General features: G+C 42.9%; 1 protein-coding gene across 1 annotated transcript in view; it reads right to left on the bottom strand.

Annotated features, from left to right (window-relative positions):
• The window catches only part of LOC108786115 (kyphoscoliosis peptidase-like), a 34319-nt gene extending 17444 nt beyond the window's left edge, over positions 1-16875 (bottom strand). Inside the window, exons 1-4 of the mRNA XM_018555336.1 lie at positions 16654-16875; positions 8668-8733; positions 6631-6705; positions 4295-4366 (exon numbers count right to left, since the gene is read on the bottom strand). Coding sequence (XP_018410838.1) covers positions 4295-4366; positions 6631-6705; positions 8668-8733; positions 16654-16768 — 328 coding nt within the window. The 5' untranslated portion in view covers positions 16769-16875. The remainder of the gene's footprint in view (positions 1-4294; positions 4367-6630; positions 6706-8667; positions 8734-16653) is intronic.
• Between the last annotated feature and the right edge of the window lie 1053 nt (positions 16876-17928).

Here is a 17928-nt window from a genome sequence, read left to right as displayed (position 1 = left end):
AGGTGAAGTGTGGGGGGGGGGGGGGGGGGGGGGATAAGGCTGGATAGTGTACAGTAGGTGGGCTACCTTTGGTAGGAGGAGATTGGGGGTAGTCTTCTTAAGCTGGTTTAGGCAGAGAGCCATTTTGTAGTGGAAAAGCAAGTGAATTAAGTACAACACACCCTCCCATTAGATATGATGGTTTGGTTGCCATTCTACTAGTGAGTTGCCATGGGTATAGCACCAGCGGGAGGGATACATGGTTTTTGGTAAGAATTGGGGCAACTACCAGCTCAACTGGGGAGTAGAACTGTACATTTCCATTGGCTAACGTAATTTTCTGTCTAGATGTCTTCTACCAGAGGGGAGGGTCCCTGACGGTGCCATCACTTCTATGATCAAGGTCTGGCTCCCCAGTGAAGGAAAAGGGACGGAATATATTGAGGTGGAGATGGTGGAGCTACTGGGGCTGAATAGCTTCAGTAGCCAGGAAGAGAATGTATGGGTGTACCCACTCAGTTTTCTTAATGAACAGCTGGTGGTTGGTACATTGTTATGGAGTCATGATACACCCCTCTTACGGGGTGGTGCTTGGCACTTGTCGGGGCCCTTAGATGGCAGCAAGTTTTATTTTTGTTGCACTTTATGATAAGGGTTATAAGGTATGGTTTAGGTTAATGTACAGGATTTTTCTTTTAATGTTCTATTATTGTTATTATAAGTGTACATTGCTGTGTCCATTCACTTACAATATGATATAAACTGGTTCATTTTTTTTTTTTTTAAACAAATTTTATTCTGTTTTTGGTCATCCCTAAAACAGAGGGTTCTGACCGTTTGTGCAAAAGTATACAGTTCACAGCACGTGAGACCACATACGGCGATCTCAACACTTGAACCAGAATATTCCAACGTTAACAACCAATCAATCCCAACATTCCCAAGCTGGTTGCCATATTACTTTAGCTATTGTATACTTTAGTACTACTTAGATTCTTTAACTGGTTCATTTTGATTGCTTGTGAAGTGTCGATATTGTAGGTGGGGAATGAAGGGTACCTTGGGCTTGCACTCAGTCAAGTGAAGCTCCAGTTTTGAGGAAAAGAAAAAGTGAAATTTGTTTTTTAGTTTTTTTAAGAAATTCTAGCTGTAAAGATAAATGGTAATAATATTACATTGAACAAATGCTCGAACTTCAATAATGTATGTGATATCAGTTTTTCTCTTACTAAAAGTGGAGATTCCCTTCAAGGAATACAAATGACATAATAACCAACCAGTTGACAGAGACCAGAGCTAAGAATGCCATTGATACATTCAATACTACAAGCCCATAATCACATTCCCAAAAGAGTGAGGAAGATTTCCAATAACTTCCTGTCCAGCTGATGGATGTCATACAGAACAAGAAACCACCTTTTTTGGAAGCACAGACAGCATTTAAAATTTGACAGAAACTTTAACTTTTTCCCACTCTATCTGAAGCTGAAAACATTGTGGCTGGAGAGGAACTGAACTGTAAATGAGAAGATGTTCTATGTTATTGGGAACCTCTAAAAATGTACCATGAAAATGGTGCCTGTCACTTTGAAGTGAGATTAGGTGATGTCACTATGGTGCAGCTTGCTGGAGAGGAAGCTGTACCTGAGGACCTGCAATGTAAGGATCTCCCTGATCTTGCTTTATTCTTTTTGTGGCTCTGAGCTTCCCCTATCTCTCCTGCTGCATCTTGCCTATTAACCTACCAGTTTTCAGATCACCAGTAATCAAAAGGGGGCCGCTCTGACAAGAGGAACCAAAGTACTGCTCCGCTATCAAGATGACAGCCTGCACACAGAGACACAGTGCAGATCAAGATATGGTAAGTTACAGGGTAAAAGGCAGACCACAGGCAACACTGGTGACTAGTCATTTGCTCTCTGCTTGCTTTTTTGGGTACAGCTTCCACAGGTTCTCTTTAAATCTATAAGGCAATTTTTGTAGTCATAGCTTATATTTATTTTTATATGACGGATAAAATGTATTCGGTTATATTATTTGATCCTCAGTGTCCTTTAATGGAGACTTCATGCACAGAATCATACATAATATAGACCTATCGGTGCATATACCTTGCAGCACCACCTTTATTTTGTTGGCGCTGCTTCAATGGAAACATGTGAGGAGAGAAATATGGGAGCTGCCATTGATGACTTGTTTATTAGGGTAGAGGCTTTATGGTGTTGTTGGCTTGACTACCCAGTGATTTAATAACCCAGAATAAGTGTGCAAGAAGTGAAAGCAAAGCTAAGTCAGAAATACTGATCTGCATTCTTGTTCAAGGTAAATTACACAGAAAGTATTGAAGCCAGGGGAGAATCCTAACAGATGGGCAACTTGCATTTTAAAGAGAGGTGAGCAATGGCAGCATATATCTCTGATTACAGGTTACCTTTAGGTCCTCTACTGCAGTGTTTCTTAGCACCATATACTACATACCCTGTTACTGCAAAAACATTTAAAAAGTACTCCCTAATGCATGATGGCTCATACAGGAACAGTGTCCACATTTAATAGCTTTACCCCCTCTATCTGCAAGCAATATTTTGTAAGATTAGTCTTTTCTAATATGTGGAACTATCATTTACAGGTTCATTTGACAAGCATATGTACCCCCTAAACCTCTTGTAACACTTGGTACACTTACATCCAAAATGGTAAATTTGAGAAACTATCCTCTCCTTAACAGATGAGCTACTCTGTATTTGCAGCTACATCATCAGCATCAAAAGCCATCTCTAAATGTGTACTTCCTTCGGTTAGCATTGGCATGTAACAAGACATCTTGTTCTCAAGGCTTACACCCACAAGCCCTCAAAGAGCTTAGCTCAGGTATTTTCCAGCTCTTGCTTCGTGCTTTTAGTCTCTTTAGCTTCTGGCAACATACCAAAAGACTAAAGCAAATGTGGCGTCTTTATATTTTAAAAGAGATTAACGCCCTTAACCTGGTAATTATAGACCAGTAAGCCTTCTATTATAAGAACCAGGGATTTTTAACAAACCACATTCAAAAATATATGATAGAAAATAGTATCACCAGTTGACAGCCAGAATGGATTTATGAAAGACAGATGTCAAACAAATATACTCTCCCTTTATGAAAAAGTGAGTAGAAAGTTGGACAGAGTTCACTGTGGATGTGGTATATTTGGATTTTGCTGAAGTGTTTGACCTGGTGCCTAACAGACGCTTAAATGTACTACTGGTCTACTGAAAAAAAAGAAGAAAGCGAGTGGATAGAAAGCTGGTACTTAGAATACGTAGGATGGTGACTGACGGCCCATTTCACTAGCCCATCTGGCAAATGACAGACGGGCGGTTAGTCCAGAGTTGGCTTTTGCTGACTGAACCTTGTGTTTATTTCCACTCCAATTATAGAGTCCCGACTGAACACCAGATCTCAGCATAACAGATGGCACCATTGGTAAAGTCCATGTCTCCAGCAAGTCACCAATAAATTCATCAATAAAAATTGCTCTTTGTTTCAGCATGATGCAGTCCGCCATTTTTTTTTCCTTTGCATTACTCTAAAAGAGCCATTTTTATTGAAGAATCCATTGATCTACTGGAAGCTTTTTGGAGACTTGTTTCCATACTAATATACATTGGAAAATCTTCACTACGCTGAAGATGGTGCTTCAGATTTGCTTCAGATTAAAAAGTATTACACAGAAGAGGCGATTAAGGGGGGACATGATCACCATGTATAAATACCTAAATGGTCCATATAAAGAGCTTGGTGCCAAATTATTCAAGTTAAGGTCACTGCAAAGGACAAGGGGGCACTCTTTGGGTCTGCAGGAAAAGAGGTTTAACCTTTGCATATGGAAAGGATTCTTCCTAGAGCTGTGAAAATGTGGAACTCCCCCAGGTTAACTGTTTTAAAAAACATCTGGATGTATTCCTAAATGCACAGAATATTACTGGATATTGAGTTCTTAGAGGTATATTAAGCACCAGAGATTGTTGATCCAGGGAATATCCGATTGCCTTATGGGATTAGGAAGGAATTTTTTCCCCTGTTGGAGCAAATTGAACCATGCTTTGTAGGAGTTTTTTTTTTGCTTCCTCTGGATCACATGGGGTAGCTGTGGGCATAGCGTTCTGTTTAGGCTTTTCTTCTTTTTTTTTCTCTGTATCTCTATAGGTTGAGTTTGATGGACTTGTGTCTTTTTTCAACCTGACTAACTATGTAACTATGTAAATAGTCAGGTTTGTGGCTAATTTATGATGGATTAAGTTATTTGTAAATACTTATATTGCAAAGGTTCCTTACCATGAAAGTCTTTAGCACTGGGCTGTGGCATCTGCTCCCAAGTGCTGCCATTCCTGGTGGGAACAGGTACATCTGCAAGATATATACAATGTGTTCTATCACTTACTATCATTCCAGTCCTTCTGTGCTCTAATTTAGGAAGAGTTTATCATTCCCTGGCAGCTTTCCCAATGCAGTCATGTACAGTACAGTTATAAGCATAGCACATGGATTCCCACAGCTTTGTGGAGATCAAAAATGAAAGGCTACCGTCTTGCTTTTCAAAATGTTTATCAGTAAAGATCCATCTACTGCTCATATATATTCAAACATGTACAAGTTCTTCCTGGTAAAGATGCAACAGTGTAATGCAGAGAAACTATCAAGAAAACAGACTAAATATATAAACCAAGTTTATGTTACTAAACCGTATGAAAGATGAAATTACATCTTTACTCCAGATATATACATATATATTTGCCTGCCAAATTATGTATATTTCTACCCATCCAGTCCTGACATTTTCCCAGCCAGTATGCTGACCTGAATTTATGTGCTTCAAGTGACACTAAACTCAGGAGTACCTTAACTACTAACAAAAATGTATCTTATTTGTGTATCACTCGGCTGTAGATCCTCAAATCATCTCTGAATTGGTGCTGACACTGTCCTTCCTTTGGGAGGGTGGCTACTTTTGTTCCCCATGCTCCCTGTGTATGTTGTAAAGTAGCCAGCGATCCAAGCTCGCTCTCGTGACGGACGACAATCTCACGTTTAGTTTACTAATTTGTATTGAGATTGTAGTCCATCACAGGAGTGAGTTTGGTGTGTTGGCTACTTCACAACACACACAGGGACCAGTAGCAGACCCAAGGAACAAAGGGCCCTGGTGCAAGATTTTTTCCCAGGCCCCCCAAAGCCCATTCCCCCCCTTCCTTTTTACATCACTGGAATGATCAAGCAATTGTTTTACGCGATTTCTATGATTTTTTTTGTTGATTCCGATCACTACTCACAGACATGCAACCTTCCTCGCACAATCGCTTGCAATGATGACAGATCTGCCTCACCCACCACCCTCTGCATGGAATGATTCTCCAGCAAGTTGATATTCATAGAAATCTGCTATTTCTGACCTTCACAAGCAGCCTTTTTATTGTCAGCTTTTGGTTGTTTCTCCTGTTCGTTAAAATGTTGAATCTTCTGAAAAATTGGCGTTTGTATGTCCACCCATAGCCCTCACATAACACCTGAGATAAATCTGCTGCACATGGATCAAATTGGGATGCATTTCTTGCATGCAGAATATGAGCGGTATGCGGGTTACTAACACAAAGACCACGAAGAGCAGCCCTCGACTGCCGAGCTCCTCTAGCAGTGCCTGCATCATGCCTCAGCATCAGATAAACTGGCAGTGGAGAGCGGCAGAGATTGCATCAGGTTGCTCTATACTGACAGTGCGTTCCTACACTAAAGAGCCCGCACAGTGATCACCAGGGGAGCTCTCCACTGACAGCCCGATCATGTCTCACCTGCTCTCCTTTCTCTCTCTGCCATCCTGGCTCTCCCCTTTACTTTCCCACCACCTGTTACTAAGGACACGGCCAGGACCAATGGGGGGGTGGCTGAGACCAGATCTCACTGAGCCCCCCAGCCTTGGGCCCTGGTGCCGCTGGAGGGAACTGCACTGGTGGTAGGTCTTCCCCTGACAGGAACCATGGCGAACAAAAGTAGCCACCATCCAGAAAGAAGGACAGTGTCAGCTCCAATTCAGAGATGATTTGAGGATCTACAGCTGAGTGATACACAAATAAGATACATTTTTGTTAAACCATGTATTAAAATGTTTATGAATATAAGCTTTAAAAAACGTCTCCACTGACCTTTGTAACTGCAAGGACTGTGAAGTAATTTATCCTCATAGTTTACAGCAGAAAGCACTTTCAGTTTTATTTCAGCCACTCTGGTCACACTTCTCCCACCAGCAGTTATCTGGTACCCTTCTAATCTAAATGTAAACACAGAGCAGGCTGTCTGGGAGGGGAGAGCAGAGTGCTGAGACTGGACTTTACTACATTTGTTTGAAACTTGAGGATGAATTGCTCCACATTCTCTGCAGCTACAGAGGTCAGTGGGGCTTGTTTTAATGCTTAACTACTGTTTTTTAATGATTTGTAAATATTTGAATGTTTATAGCCTGGCATCATTTCTACTTGAAGTACTAATAAATGCTTGCTGCTTATGAAAATGTACAGAGGCATCTCATGTAATAGATGATCTTAAGCCTAATCCATTATATGTATTTTATTTTTCATTGTAGTTAAAATGTTCTCACAAAATGACACATGTTTCCTTACCTTTTGGGGTTGGAGGTCTGTTGAATAGTTGGGGCTTGCTGTTTTTGGGATGAATTTCTACACGCACATGACTTCCTGAAGAGAATAAGTATTTTAAATCATTAAAATGATACATTTGAGGGCGATGAACAGTTCAATATGCATTGCATAGATTGCTTTAGTAAATTTAAGCTGGCCATATACTTAAATTAGTGGCCACTGCTTACCATTTACCAGCCCCTGTAATGAGAAGGGCCTGCACCTGTATGCCATGTTGCACCTGGCACTATACCTCAACTGCCATTGACAAGCGGAGTGATCTTTTGCCCGACAGTGCCTGCATAGTTTCAGTCATCACATCTTGTGTCTAGCAGAAAAGCAACACAGGACATGGAACATATACAATGGTCAGTGACCATTTAACAACAATGCCTGGGAAGGCTTTACTAATCCCATTGACACAAAGAATAGGGCAATACACCTCCCACTAACACCAATGATGGAGCACTATTCCTCCTCATACTGACCCCAACAGTGTGGCACTATTACTCCTCTTACTGAACCCAATGATGGAGTATTATTATACAGGATTTATATAGCACCAACAGTTTGCGCAGTGCTTTACAATATAAGGAAGACATTACAATCACAATACAAGTTCAAGACAAGATGGTAAGGAGGACCCTGCCCCCTGAGGGCTTACAATCTAAAAGGGAGGGGAAAGTGATACATGAGGAGGTAGCTGTGTCGGGATGAACTGTTTGAGAATGTGATGGTTGAGTGGTTTGGTTGAGGTGGGATAGGCTTCCCTGAAGAGATTAGTCTTAAGGGATAGCCTAAGGAGTAGACTTGTGCGCCGTCAAAAAAATTGTTCTGTTTCGTTTCGTTTCGGAATATCCGTTATTTCGTATTTCGTAATTCGTAACTGAACTCAATTCGGATTAAGGATTCGTACGAAATATGAATTTTCGTTAGTGGTTCAACGGAATTTCGTATTGCCTGCCTGTGTGTGTAACTGTGTATTGTAATGCATCAGCAGCAGCGGATCCGTATCTCGGATTAAAAAAAAATCTTGTCATGCTGTTCAACCTCATTTACAGGGGTAATATTAGTTGCTGTTTCAAAGAAATTCGTATTTCGGATATAATTCGGAAACTGCCATTAGGATTTCGGATGCTCCGAAATTCGGAATTTCAGGAAAATTCGTACGAATTTCGATTCGTAACGAAACGAATCGCACATGTCTACTAAGGAGTACTATTGTTTTTATCATTGACATCAATACCTGACACAATACCTGACCTGACACATGTTTGAACAACATTCCTCCCACTGATCCCAATGATGGGGCACTTACAACAACAACAACACCAACAGCAATACAGGCTTATTCCTTACACTAACACAAGCAGTGGGGCACCATTTCTCCTTCTCTTGAGCATCAGGGCATATTTTAGTCCCACTGGCACTGGAGCATTTGTTACTCCTACTAATTTTGGCTTCTTTCCAACCCTCCCACACATTTAACTCGACTAAGGCCTGCAGAACTGGCTGTTTAAAGAGGATCTGTAGTCAAAATGAGATACTGTACATCCTCTATTGGTACCCTGCTTACTATGCTCCATTAAAATCACAAAAGGTATAAGAAGTCCTGAAACACTTTGGCCGCTGAAACTGGTGCTCCAGGGACCTGTGGTTAAGGATCCTGCTTTTGATGTAGCAGTTACCACTTTAATTACCAAGACCTAATTTTTTACTTTGCATCTAAATATATCAATTTCCTGTAGAATGTGGCTTATGATATAATATCCACAGTGCAATAAATCCCAATCTTAAAGTATACCTGTCATGAGAAAACTAGGCTGCTCTTGACCTTCTTCCCTATTATTGTGGGTAGTCATTTGAGGGCAAGTCAGTTGTTTGCCATTTTTGAAACACAAAACCCAACTGGTTCTTTTAAGCATCTTGTACAATGCTGATGTAGTTTCATTGGCACTGGCATTGTAAAGCAGCCCTACAATTTCAACCAGGTGAACAAGTAAAGCAAGCAGGTCTTACCTTGGCTCTCATAGCTACTGATGATGTGTCTACCAGACAGAGGCTTCTGCAGAGATGGTGTCACAGCTGGAAGGAATAGTAATGACTTATCACCAAATAGAACACCAACAAGAAAGCATCCTACAGAGGCTTTGTTGTTTTTGTGGGGCCTAGTGATGGCTTATTGGAAAAGCTGATGTAAAAAACTACAGCAAAAATAGAGACAGCAGCTGAAGACAGCAAACAAATTGCTCATAGCCACTAATCACATTATTTTTTCATCCTGCAAATTTTCTCCAGTTTTGAAATATTAATCTATCATAATGACTTCTTTCACTTTAGTATGTTAGTGTTCATTCTGTTTTTTACATGTAAGTGTTGTGAGCTGCGTCCAGCAGTTATATGGGCAATGTAATTGCATTAATGTTTATTCACTGTGTATTGCCATAGTTAAATGTTTTGTGTTGTGCTGCCACCTCGTGGTCATTGGTTTTATTACACAGAGTATGATGCAATTTGCGCCTTCGTCCTTATGAGCCCTGCTGCCCTTCCTGCAACTGACATGCAAAGGTGATCAGACAAGTAGAATATGTTCCTTTTGACCAATACAAATACAAACATCTACTGCATCACCTTGCTCATGCCTGAACCCTTCTGCATGCCATAAAGTTCATCGTGGATGCAAAGTATTTGTGGAGTTCAGCTATCTGATCAGGGGTGTCACTAGACTATTTGCTGGGATGCATGCTATAGGGGAAGGGTGGCTGTGTGCCAATGGTGTACATAATGGGGGGTTACTAGTGGTGCACATTACCAGGGGGGGTTGAATGTCCTGCTCAGCTCCCAGCAACCAGTGACATCACTGGTGGCCAGAGTGTCACAGGTTGCTAAGAGCTCTTACCAACCTGGGACGCTGTGGCAGAAAAAGGGGCGGCAGGCACACCAGCCTCCTCACGTAACCCCCTCCTCACGTAACCCACTGAGATGCCACCTGTAGCGACCACCTTAGACTGCCTCATAACAGGGATGGCCCTGTATGTGATGATCATTGTCTGTGGACTGTGGTGGTTGAATCTGCTACATATAGGCCACAGATAGAGGACTCAGGAAGAAATAAATCACTAATAATTTACAACTAGCGTCAGAACAAGTTTTTTTGCTTTTTTTTGCCAAAACCACACATTGCTTTTTCCATTCCATAATGTGACTTGCAGCACATTGTACTGTATTGTCCTTTAGGGCTAGTTCACACCAGCCTCAGTGTGTGGCCCGATTCGGTGCTGGAATGCACGGATCGCATTCCGGTCCGGCTCACTTTGTTTTGGGGTGGGAGGGGGCATGGTGGTGCATTGAAGTCAATGACAGCGCAGCCACGCCCCCCGGCCGCAGTGCGATTGCCCACACCGGAACGCGTGGCACATCAATGCCTGCGTTCCGGTCCGGTGCAGTCAGAAAAAATAGTGTATGCATGTGAACTACCCCTTACATACATGCAGCATATTTCATTTTTGACCAGTGCACACCAGCGCAGCATGTTAATGTGAACTCAGGAAATTAACAAGGCAGTTTGCCTGGTCCTTGCATTGAATCTGGTTTAAGCCGAACACAAGTGGTGTGAATGGGCCTCACCGCTTCTGATTCTGATGTCATTTAGCAATTCTGAATAATTTTTCATGATCCTTTCAAACTAAGAACCGGCAAATAAAACCTGCAGTGTGAATAAGTGCTGAAGGTTCTAATATAGAGGAGTTTATTCTGAGACTAAGCTGCATTGTACATCGGTGTGTTAGGCAAAGTCATTTGGTGAAGAATCGGTCATAACAGTGCAGGATGAAGTTACTATTAAAAGTCCAACTGTACTGTCACTGTTGTATCGCCACTGACCAGTTAGTTATTTACAGGTCCACTGGACTTATCAAGATTATGATAATGATGACATGAATAATAAAATATACCGTGTAAGTCGGAGCATGATGACCTTCCATTTAGGACACATTTGCATCCATAAATAAATGGTGTCTTATGACTTCTATGTTGCCAAAATATTGCGTTCTGAAGCTAAAAAGGGATTAATGGGACCTGTGACTTGGACACTTTGCACTGTACATAATATCCTTGTTAATCATCACCGCACTCTAGTAAGAGTGATATTTAGTAAAAACAAGTGGAGCCATTTATTCATTACCGCTTCAATCGCTTTCCGGAAAGAAAATTCTTTCATTAATTCAATTGCGTTATCACTTTTCTGCAGATGGGAAGAGGACTTCATTATAATAATTCATGTAAAACTGAAGTAGAGCAATCAAAGTCCACGGTTTCAAATATATATGAAATTAAATGTGGTGGTATAAAGCAAGAACATTAATATAGGGTTTCATTTGCATTTTGTTTTGCTTAAAGTGACATTAAACCCTCAGATTTTTTTTTACATAAAACAATACTGTAATGTGTGCCTTACTGTAATACATGGTAGTTTCCCTTCTCTTTGCTGCTCTTCCTTTTAAATCTGCATCTGTTCTCATGCTCTGCAGAACTTCTGTTTTGCAGCAGACTGCCTTGTCTCAGGAATGGATACACAGTGTCTGTGTATAGGTTTGTAACCTGAGCCAGCACTACAGGAAGAGGCCCTGAGCTGCAAAGGGAAGTTCTCCCCAAGCATGAGAAGACATGAGGATTTAAAAGGAAGAGCAGCAAAGAGAAGGGAAACAACCATGGATTACAGTAAGGCACACATTACAGTACTGTTTTATGTAAAAAATCTGAGCGTTTAATGTCACTTTAAGGACTCCAGACACAAAAACTTTTATTTAAATATGTTCCTCAATAGCCACAGAGAATATCTATTCACTTTGCGGTCACCAGATTCCTTTGCAAACGCAGTTGTTACTTTGTAGCAATTGGCATCATCACTGTGCTGTGCAGAGAGCAGAGCTGTGGGAGGGATCCATCAGCCTCCACACACTACAGGCGGCCTGCTGAAAACTACAGAAGGGGGTGGAGACAAGGCCAGTCACCCTGGACACAAAGAGAGAGCAGCTGTGACTGGTCTTTATTACAGAAAGCTCCTGCACAGAGATACATGTACTGCACAGATGTGAAATACAAAAACATGCCAAGATTCAAATAAGAATATACACACAGCTTGTATTGCGAAAATATTTACTTATCCCAGAGTTCAGTTTTAGAAATACATTTTGTTATTATTTGTAAATCCCAGTAAGTTAAATAAATGTGCAGAAAAGGTTCCTGCATTAGAAGAGGTACACACGTGTTAGCATACGGTATTTTGCATTAACATGTGTTGCGGTATGGCAGAGGATTAATTTTGAATGGGCTGCCAATGCACAGCAATGGACATTTTGGTGGTCATGCACCTCTTTTTTTTAAGCAAAACATCACAATGCACAGAGGAAGAAGACCCAACTTGTCACATGACCAGCCTACATTTAAGTATGAAAAGAATGAGAAAAACATACATGGGATGGTGGTCTTCAGAGAGGGAGGGGCTGATTCTGGGTGTGAGACATGTAGTAATGCCTTAAGTGCCTCAAATGTTTAATCCTTAAAACATAAATAGTTAATAGCAAATGGTAATGAAAGTACCAAATACATAATGCATTACTAAATTAAAGCGACATTAAAAGTCAAACAGTTTTTCTCCCCTCCATGCTGGTGTAGGGACCTTAAATGTTGCCTCTTGATACGATCATCTTTTACTTTCCAGTCATTTTCAGCTGTCCCTCCAGCGCTGGTGCCGGTCTCTGATCCAGCGCTGACTGCTCCGGTCCCACGTTCTCTGGGTGCATGCACGCTGCTGGGCTGCGTGCATTGACTACCCCGTGTCTCTCCTTTTCACCCAGACCTATGATCTCTACTGCGCTTGTGCCCGCCCCATCTTCCTTCACAGCCGCTTGAGAATCTTCGGACGGGAGCGAGCGGCGGAGACAGAGGTAAGTAATGACCTTTTTGGTAACTTTCTTTTTTTTATGTATTTTCTGATATCTACTGCTTGCTATCAATAGATATATGCAAAAAAAAAAGAAGAGGTTTTAATTGTACTCTTGGGGGGTTATTCACAAAGCTGCCGAGGTGAAGTGAGCTGAACGACGATCGGCTATTCACTCCGGCTCAGTACGGCTGATTTCAGCCGTACATTGGCTGAAATCAGCCGTGCATTGGCTGCCTTCGGCTGCACTTTGGTCAGCCGAACATGCTCTGCTCCCTCGCTGCCGTTCGCTCCGTTTCACATAGGGGGCCGAACAGCAGTGAGTGAATAGCCGAATGCTGCTGAGCGGCATTCGGCTCAGCTATTCTGCTCGGTACCTCCGTGGTATCGAGGAGAATAGGAAATCAATGAAAATAGTCCCAAATAAATAAAAAAGAGGTTGAAAAAATGTAAATAAATAGTAACATTTAAAAAAAAGCAAAAAAATAATATAAAAAAACCAAAAAAAACAATTGGGCGGAGCTAGCAGGACTGCTCCCATTACCTTACCCCTTGTTCACACCTCTGCAGTGCGACATGGCAGAGATGCTGCAGGTGGAGCTCTGTGGCAGGGCTCATTTAAACAGGCTGCTTGACGCAGCTAAATTGCACCGAAATAAGTGTATGCATTTTTGTCACATTCCGCCACATTATATGGTAATAGGTCACCACATGATGTGGTGTGACACAACACACGTGTGATGTATAGGTCCATTGGCGTGTCAGTAAGAAATAATGGCTCCGAATCTCACCTAACACTGCAGCGTGCTATGCGGGATCACAAGCAGCATCACACCCGCTCCCGCATTGCAAAGATGTGAACGGAGCCTAATAACCAATTCTAACCCAACCTTTTTTTTTTCATGTTGGCTGTGCAATGATAGAAATCTCTTTCTGCTCAATTTTTGGTAATCCCTCAGGAAGAAAGAAGCATGTCTGGGGAACACTGAGAACAAAACCAAACAGATGTTTACCCCTTTCCTGCTGTATTAAATAAGTGCCCTCATGGAGTTCTATGTATGTGCGGGAAAGTTTCAGCTCACTTTCCATTCTGGTGAGCACACAGGAAGAATCTAACCAACAGAGACACACACAGCAATAAAAACCAGAGGGAGGTGCTGAGCCTTCTATCCAAGTTAAAGAGAAAAGTTTGGCATGACTTGGGCCTTAAAGAAGAACTCCGGGCAGAAATGTTATTAACCCTTGCAGTGGGGCTAACTGCTCATTTATACGTTATACTCACCTGAACCTCCAAGCTGGCTGGCTCTTAGACCGGTCCCTGGTGCGCCTCTCCTCCTCTACTGCAGTGGTCTAGAATTCCTCAAGTCGTCACATCCAATGCAGTGTATTGAACGTGAGGACGCCGAGGGACATACTATCACTGGAACGGAGCAGGAGAGAGGCTGAATGGAGTTCTGACAGCTCGGAGGATCAGGTGAGTATAACTTTTTTTTTGTTACCCTAGGCAAAAACGAGCAGTTAACCCTTGCAGTGCAGGAGTAGTCCCAATGCAAGGGTTAATAACATTTGTACTCGGAGTTCTTCTTTCACCTAAACCAGCTGCATTTTTGTCATGTTTTTGTTACTTAATTTTTTGTAGTTAGTTGTTACTTTGTAACATTTGTCCACTTTGAGCAAGAGCTGGCCACACACCTTACAACCATCGCAAGACTTTTGTCTTGCGATGGTTGTAAGGTCATTAAAAAAACGTACGATCTGCCTATCTTGGACAGGCAGATCGTACTTGCGATAATCGATGACCGCAACGCTGAACGGGCAGTGTGCGCTTGCGCACACCGGCCCGTGCGGCAATTATCTTACGATCATGCCACAAACGATTCTCGGCTGGTTTTCAAACATATTCGTAAGACAAAAGTCGTGCGACCATACAGTAGAAACAGTCACACGCCTTCCACACACCTCGCGATTATCGTACGATCGCGGGATTTCCCGCGATTATCGTACGATAATCTTAAGGCCCTAATTGGCGTGCACTTCCGTACAGCTCGCACACGCCCGTGCAGAGACCTGCTTCTGGGAGGGACAGGTGCAGTCTGTAATTGGCTATGGCTGTAGGCAATTACATCCCTGTACATTTCTATGCCAGCACGCAGCTACATGCCAACACGTAGCTGCATATCCGCACAGGCCTGGGTGCATGCACTTCAAAGCAGACAGCCTGCGCCCAAGTGTGTGCATCCGAACCTGCACGAACGTGTGTAGAAGCGTGCAGGTCAATGGACACTGCACGGGTGTGCACATCCGTACAGAGTGACCTATGAGTGCTGGTGCAGACTTGTGCGATCCTGGGACGCTTGCAGTGTGTAGAAGCGTGCAGGTCACAGGTCACTGCAGGGGTGTGCACTTCCGTACAGAGTTACCTATGAGTGCTGGTGCAGACTTGGGCAATCCTGGGATGCTTGTCCTGGTACCGTGCGATCGTGTGCGGTTGCACACAGCGGTTTCCCCGCAGCCCGATTGATTTCAATGGGGTTATATCTGCATGACAATCGCTGAAAAAAGATACATGTACATTGCACAGGAGGAATTGTGGCAGGAAACCGTGTGATCTGCCTGGCGTGATTGGGGTACCATTAAAAAATAATGGCACCGCCAACGCGATCAGCGGCGGCAGGATAACTAGTGACATGGTCGCTCATCTGACATCATCAGATATATACTTTATGGTAAATAACTAATCATGTATTCATACCGTTTCTCATGATTCATTTTGTTTTATATCTCAAATTTGCCCTCATCAAAGATGGCTACCACAGTGCTGCCCGGTGTTGGCATAGTTACTGTTCTGCAGCTGTCGCGTTATGACATGTCCCACAGCAGCCTTTATTTAATAACAAAGCGCTTACCCAAAATAACCAATCAAGCGGCAGCTGTCGGCGGAGCGAGAGAATGATCCAGCTTCTTGTTTGTTAGTACACATTGGTCATAGTCTAATAAAATAAAATACAATCCCAACTCTCTGGGAACTGTGATGTTGTACAGCAGAAAAAACAAAATAATGGGGGGAATGTATCAAACCTGGAGCAGTTGCCCATGGCAACCAATTAGCATATCTCTTCAGTGTGTTCAGTTAAAGTGACATTAAAGCCAAAAAAAATTTCCCCCCCCCATGTAAATGTTAGCACTTACCTCAAATGATGTCTCTTATTCTGATCTTCCTCTTCTTTCCCCATGTTTTCATGTGTCCCTCCAGCAGTGTGACGTCACTCCGATCCAGCGCTGACTGCTCTGTCTCTCCGACCCAGCGGTGTCTGCAGGCGGGGGCACGCGTCTATAGACTTACCTCTCTGCTCGTCTCCCGGCCGAGAATCGGAACTGCGCATGCGCCCGCCCCAAGATCCTTTGCGGCCGTACGATCACTTCCTGATTCTCGGCGCGGGATTGAGCAGCGATAACGAGGTAAGTTTAAAACCAGTTCAAGCGTTTTTTTGTTTGTTTTTAACTTCTTGCCTATATCTACTGGTTGCTAGCAGTAGATATAGGCAAAAAAAACCGGAGGGTTTAGAACCCCTTTAAGTTTTGAAAATGAAAGAGAGAAGCTGATGGGCAACTGCTTTAGATTTTGTCTGCTCCAGTTTTGATAAGTTCCCCTCATTCAATGTTGTGAATAAATGTGTATCCTCTCGTATTAGGCCTTTATTTGTTTCTGAAACATTCCCACTGGGAATTTATCAGAGCTGAAGCAGAGAGAATCTGGAGCAGTTGCCCATGGCAACCAATCTGCGTATTTCTTTGGTGTGCTCAGTTAAGCTTTTAAAATAAAAGATAGACGCTGATTGGTTGGGCAACCGCTCCAGATTCTGACTGCTGCACTTTTGATAAATTGTATGCATCAAAAGCCTTTATGAGAATGAGATTGCTTACAAATGACTGATGTCCTGCTCTGCCTTACAATGTCAAAGCTTGCACAAAGGTGGAGTGACACTTAAAGGTCACGTTAGTGCCTTTTACACACACATGCACACACACACACACGCATGCACACCATACTTGTTTTGTACCTGCAGTCTCTGGAGTGGCGTCCTCCTGCTTGTCCTCTGCCACCTGCTTTTCCTGTGACTGGACGATCAGCATCAAGTCTATGCGTAATGAGTTACAGTCCTGCCTAATCTCCATAGCTGATAGCAAGCGGCGTAGCGTCAGACGAGCTGCTGCAGTGCCTCGGCGATCTCTGTGCTGGACACCGTGCGGCAAACCCCAGCTTTTACTTCCCGATCCCCCTCTCCTACCCCCCTCCCTGCACGAGCAATGCTAACAAATTCTGGCTGCACAATCCAGCTTTCCATTAGCACCCTGGAGAAAGGGGACCCTGAGGACTCTGTACTGAGTTACTCTGATAGCTGAGACCCCCTGCGGATGGGGTTTCCTCTCGCTTTCCCCGGGACATGGGTGAGCAGCAGTTTGCACACCTGTTCTGCATTATGTGCCAGCCTTCTCTGGCTCAGGGGGAGCTTGTTAAAGAGAAGCCTTCGGAGGACTGCCAAGTTTAAACTTCTGAGTGCACACCACCGAACTTCCTGACTCTTCACAGACTACATGAAGTCAGGTCTTTGTGGGCTGTTTACTAAATAAAATATGACCACATGGCAAGAAACGCTTGTTCACACCTCTGTGCTTGAGGGGTCCTCCGAATACACGTTCTCCAACAAATGCCTTTCATTATCCGGCTGGAGCAAAGTCATGGGGTACAGGGTAGACATGCACAATTCGTTTTGTTTCGGATCAAAATTCGGACGAATTTTCCAAAATTCGAACATTCGGACACTTCCGGATTTCCGAATCTCAATGCATCCGAATGCGGCTAAGTCCGAATTTTGAATCCCGTTTGAATTTCATTCAAAAACAAAACTGAATTGGACTTGTCACTTTTCTGGTCAATCAGATGTGTTTTTTGGTTTAATGCATCCGAATGGGTCTGAACACGAATTTCTGTTACAGCAGCATGGGAGTCATATACACTATATACATATAATACTAAAGCTGAGGCTCCTAAACCCGAATGGCATTCGGGATCCGAATTTCCGAATTGCATTGGGGAGCTCCCGAATGCCATTCGGGTCTGGGAGCCATTGACCCGAATGTCTAGCACATGTCTAGCTTTAGTAATAAATGTATATGGCTCCCAGACCCGAATGGCATTCAGGAGCTCCCCAATGCAATTCAGAAATTTGGATCCCGAATGCTATTCGGGTCTAGAAGATTCAGCTTTAGTATTAATATCTGTATATGGTTTTCTGTGGTATTCGCAACGAATATTCGTAAACTCATCCGAAACT

The sequence above is a fragment of the Nanorana parkeri genome, unplaced genomic scaffold, assembly GCF_000935625.1.
Source record: "Nanorana parkeri isolate BGI_ZX_2015 unplaced genomic scaffold, ASM93562v1 scaffold192, whole genome shotgun sequence".
Lineage (NCBI taxonomy): Eukaryota > Metazoa > Chordata > Amphibia > Anura > Dicroglossidae > Nanorana > Nanorana parkeri.
Note: the sequence above shows the minus strand (reverse complement) of the source record. Positions and strands in the feature narration are given on the sequence as shown.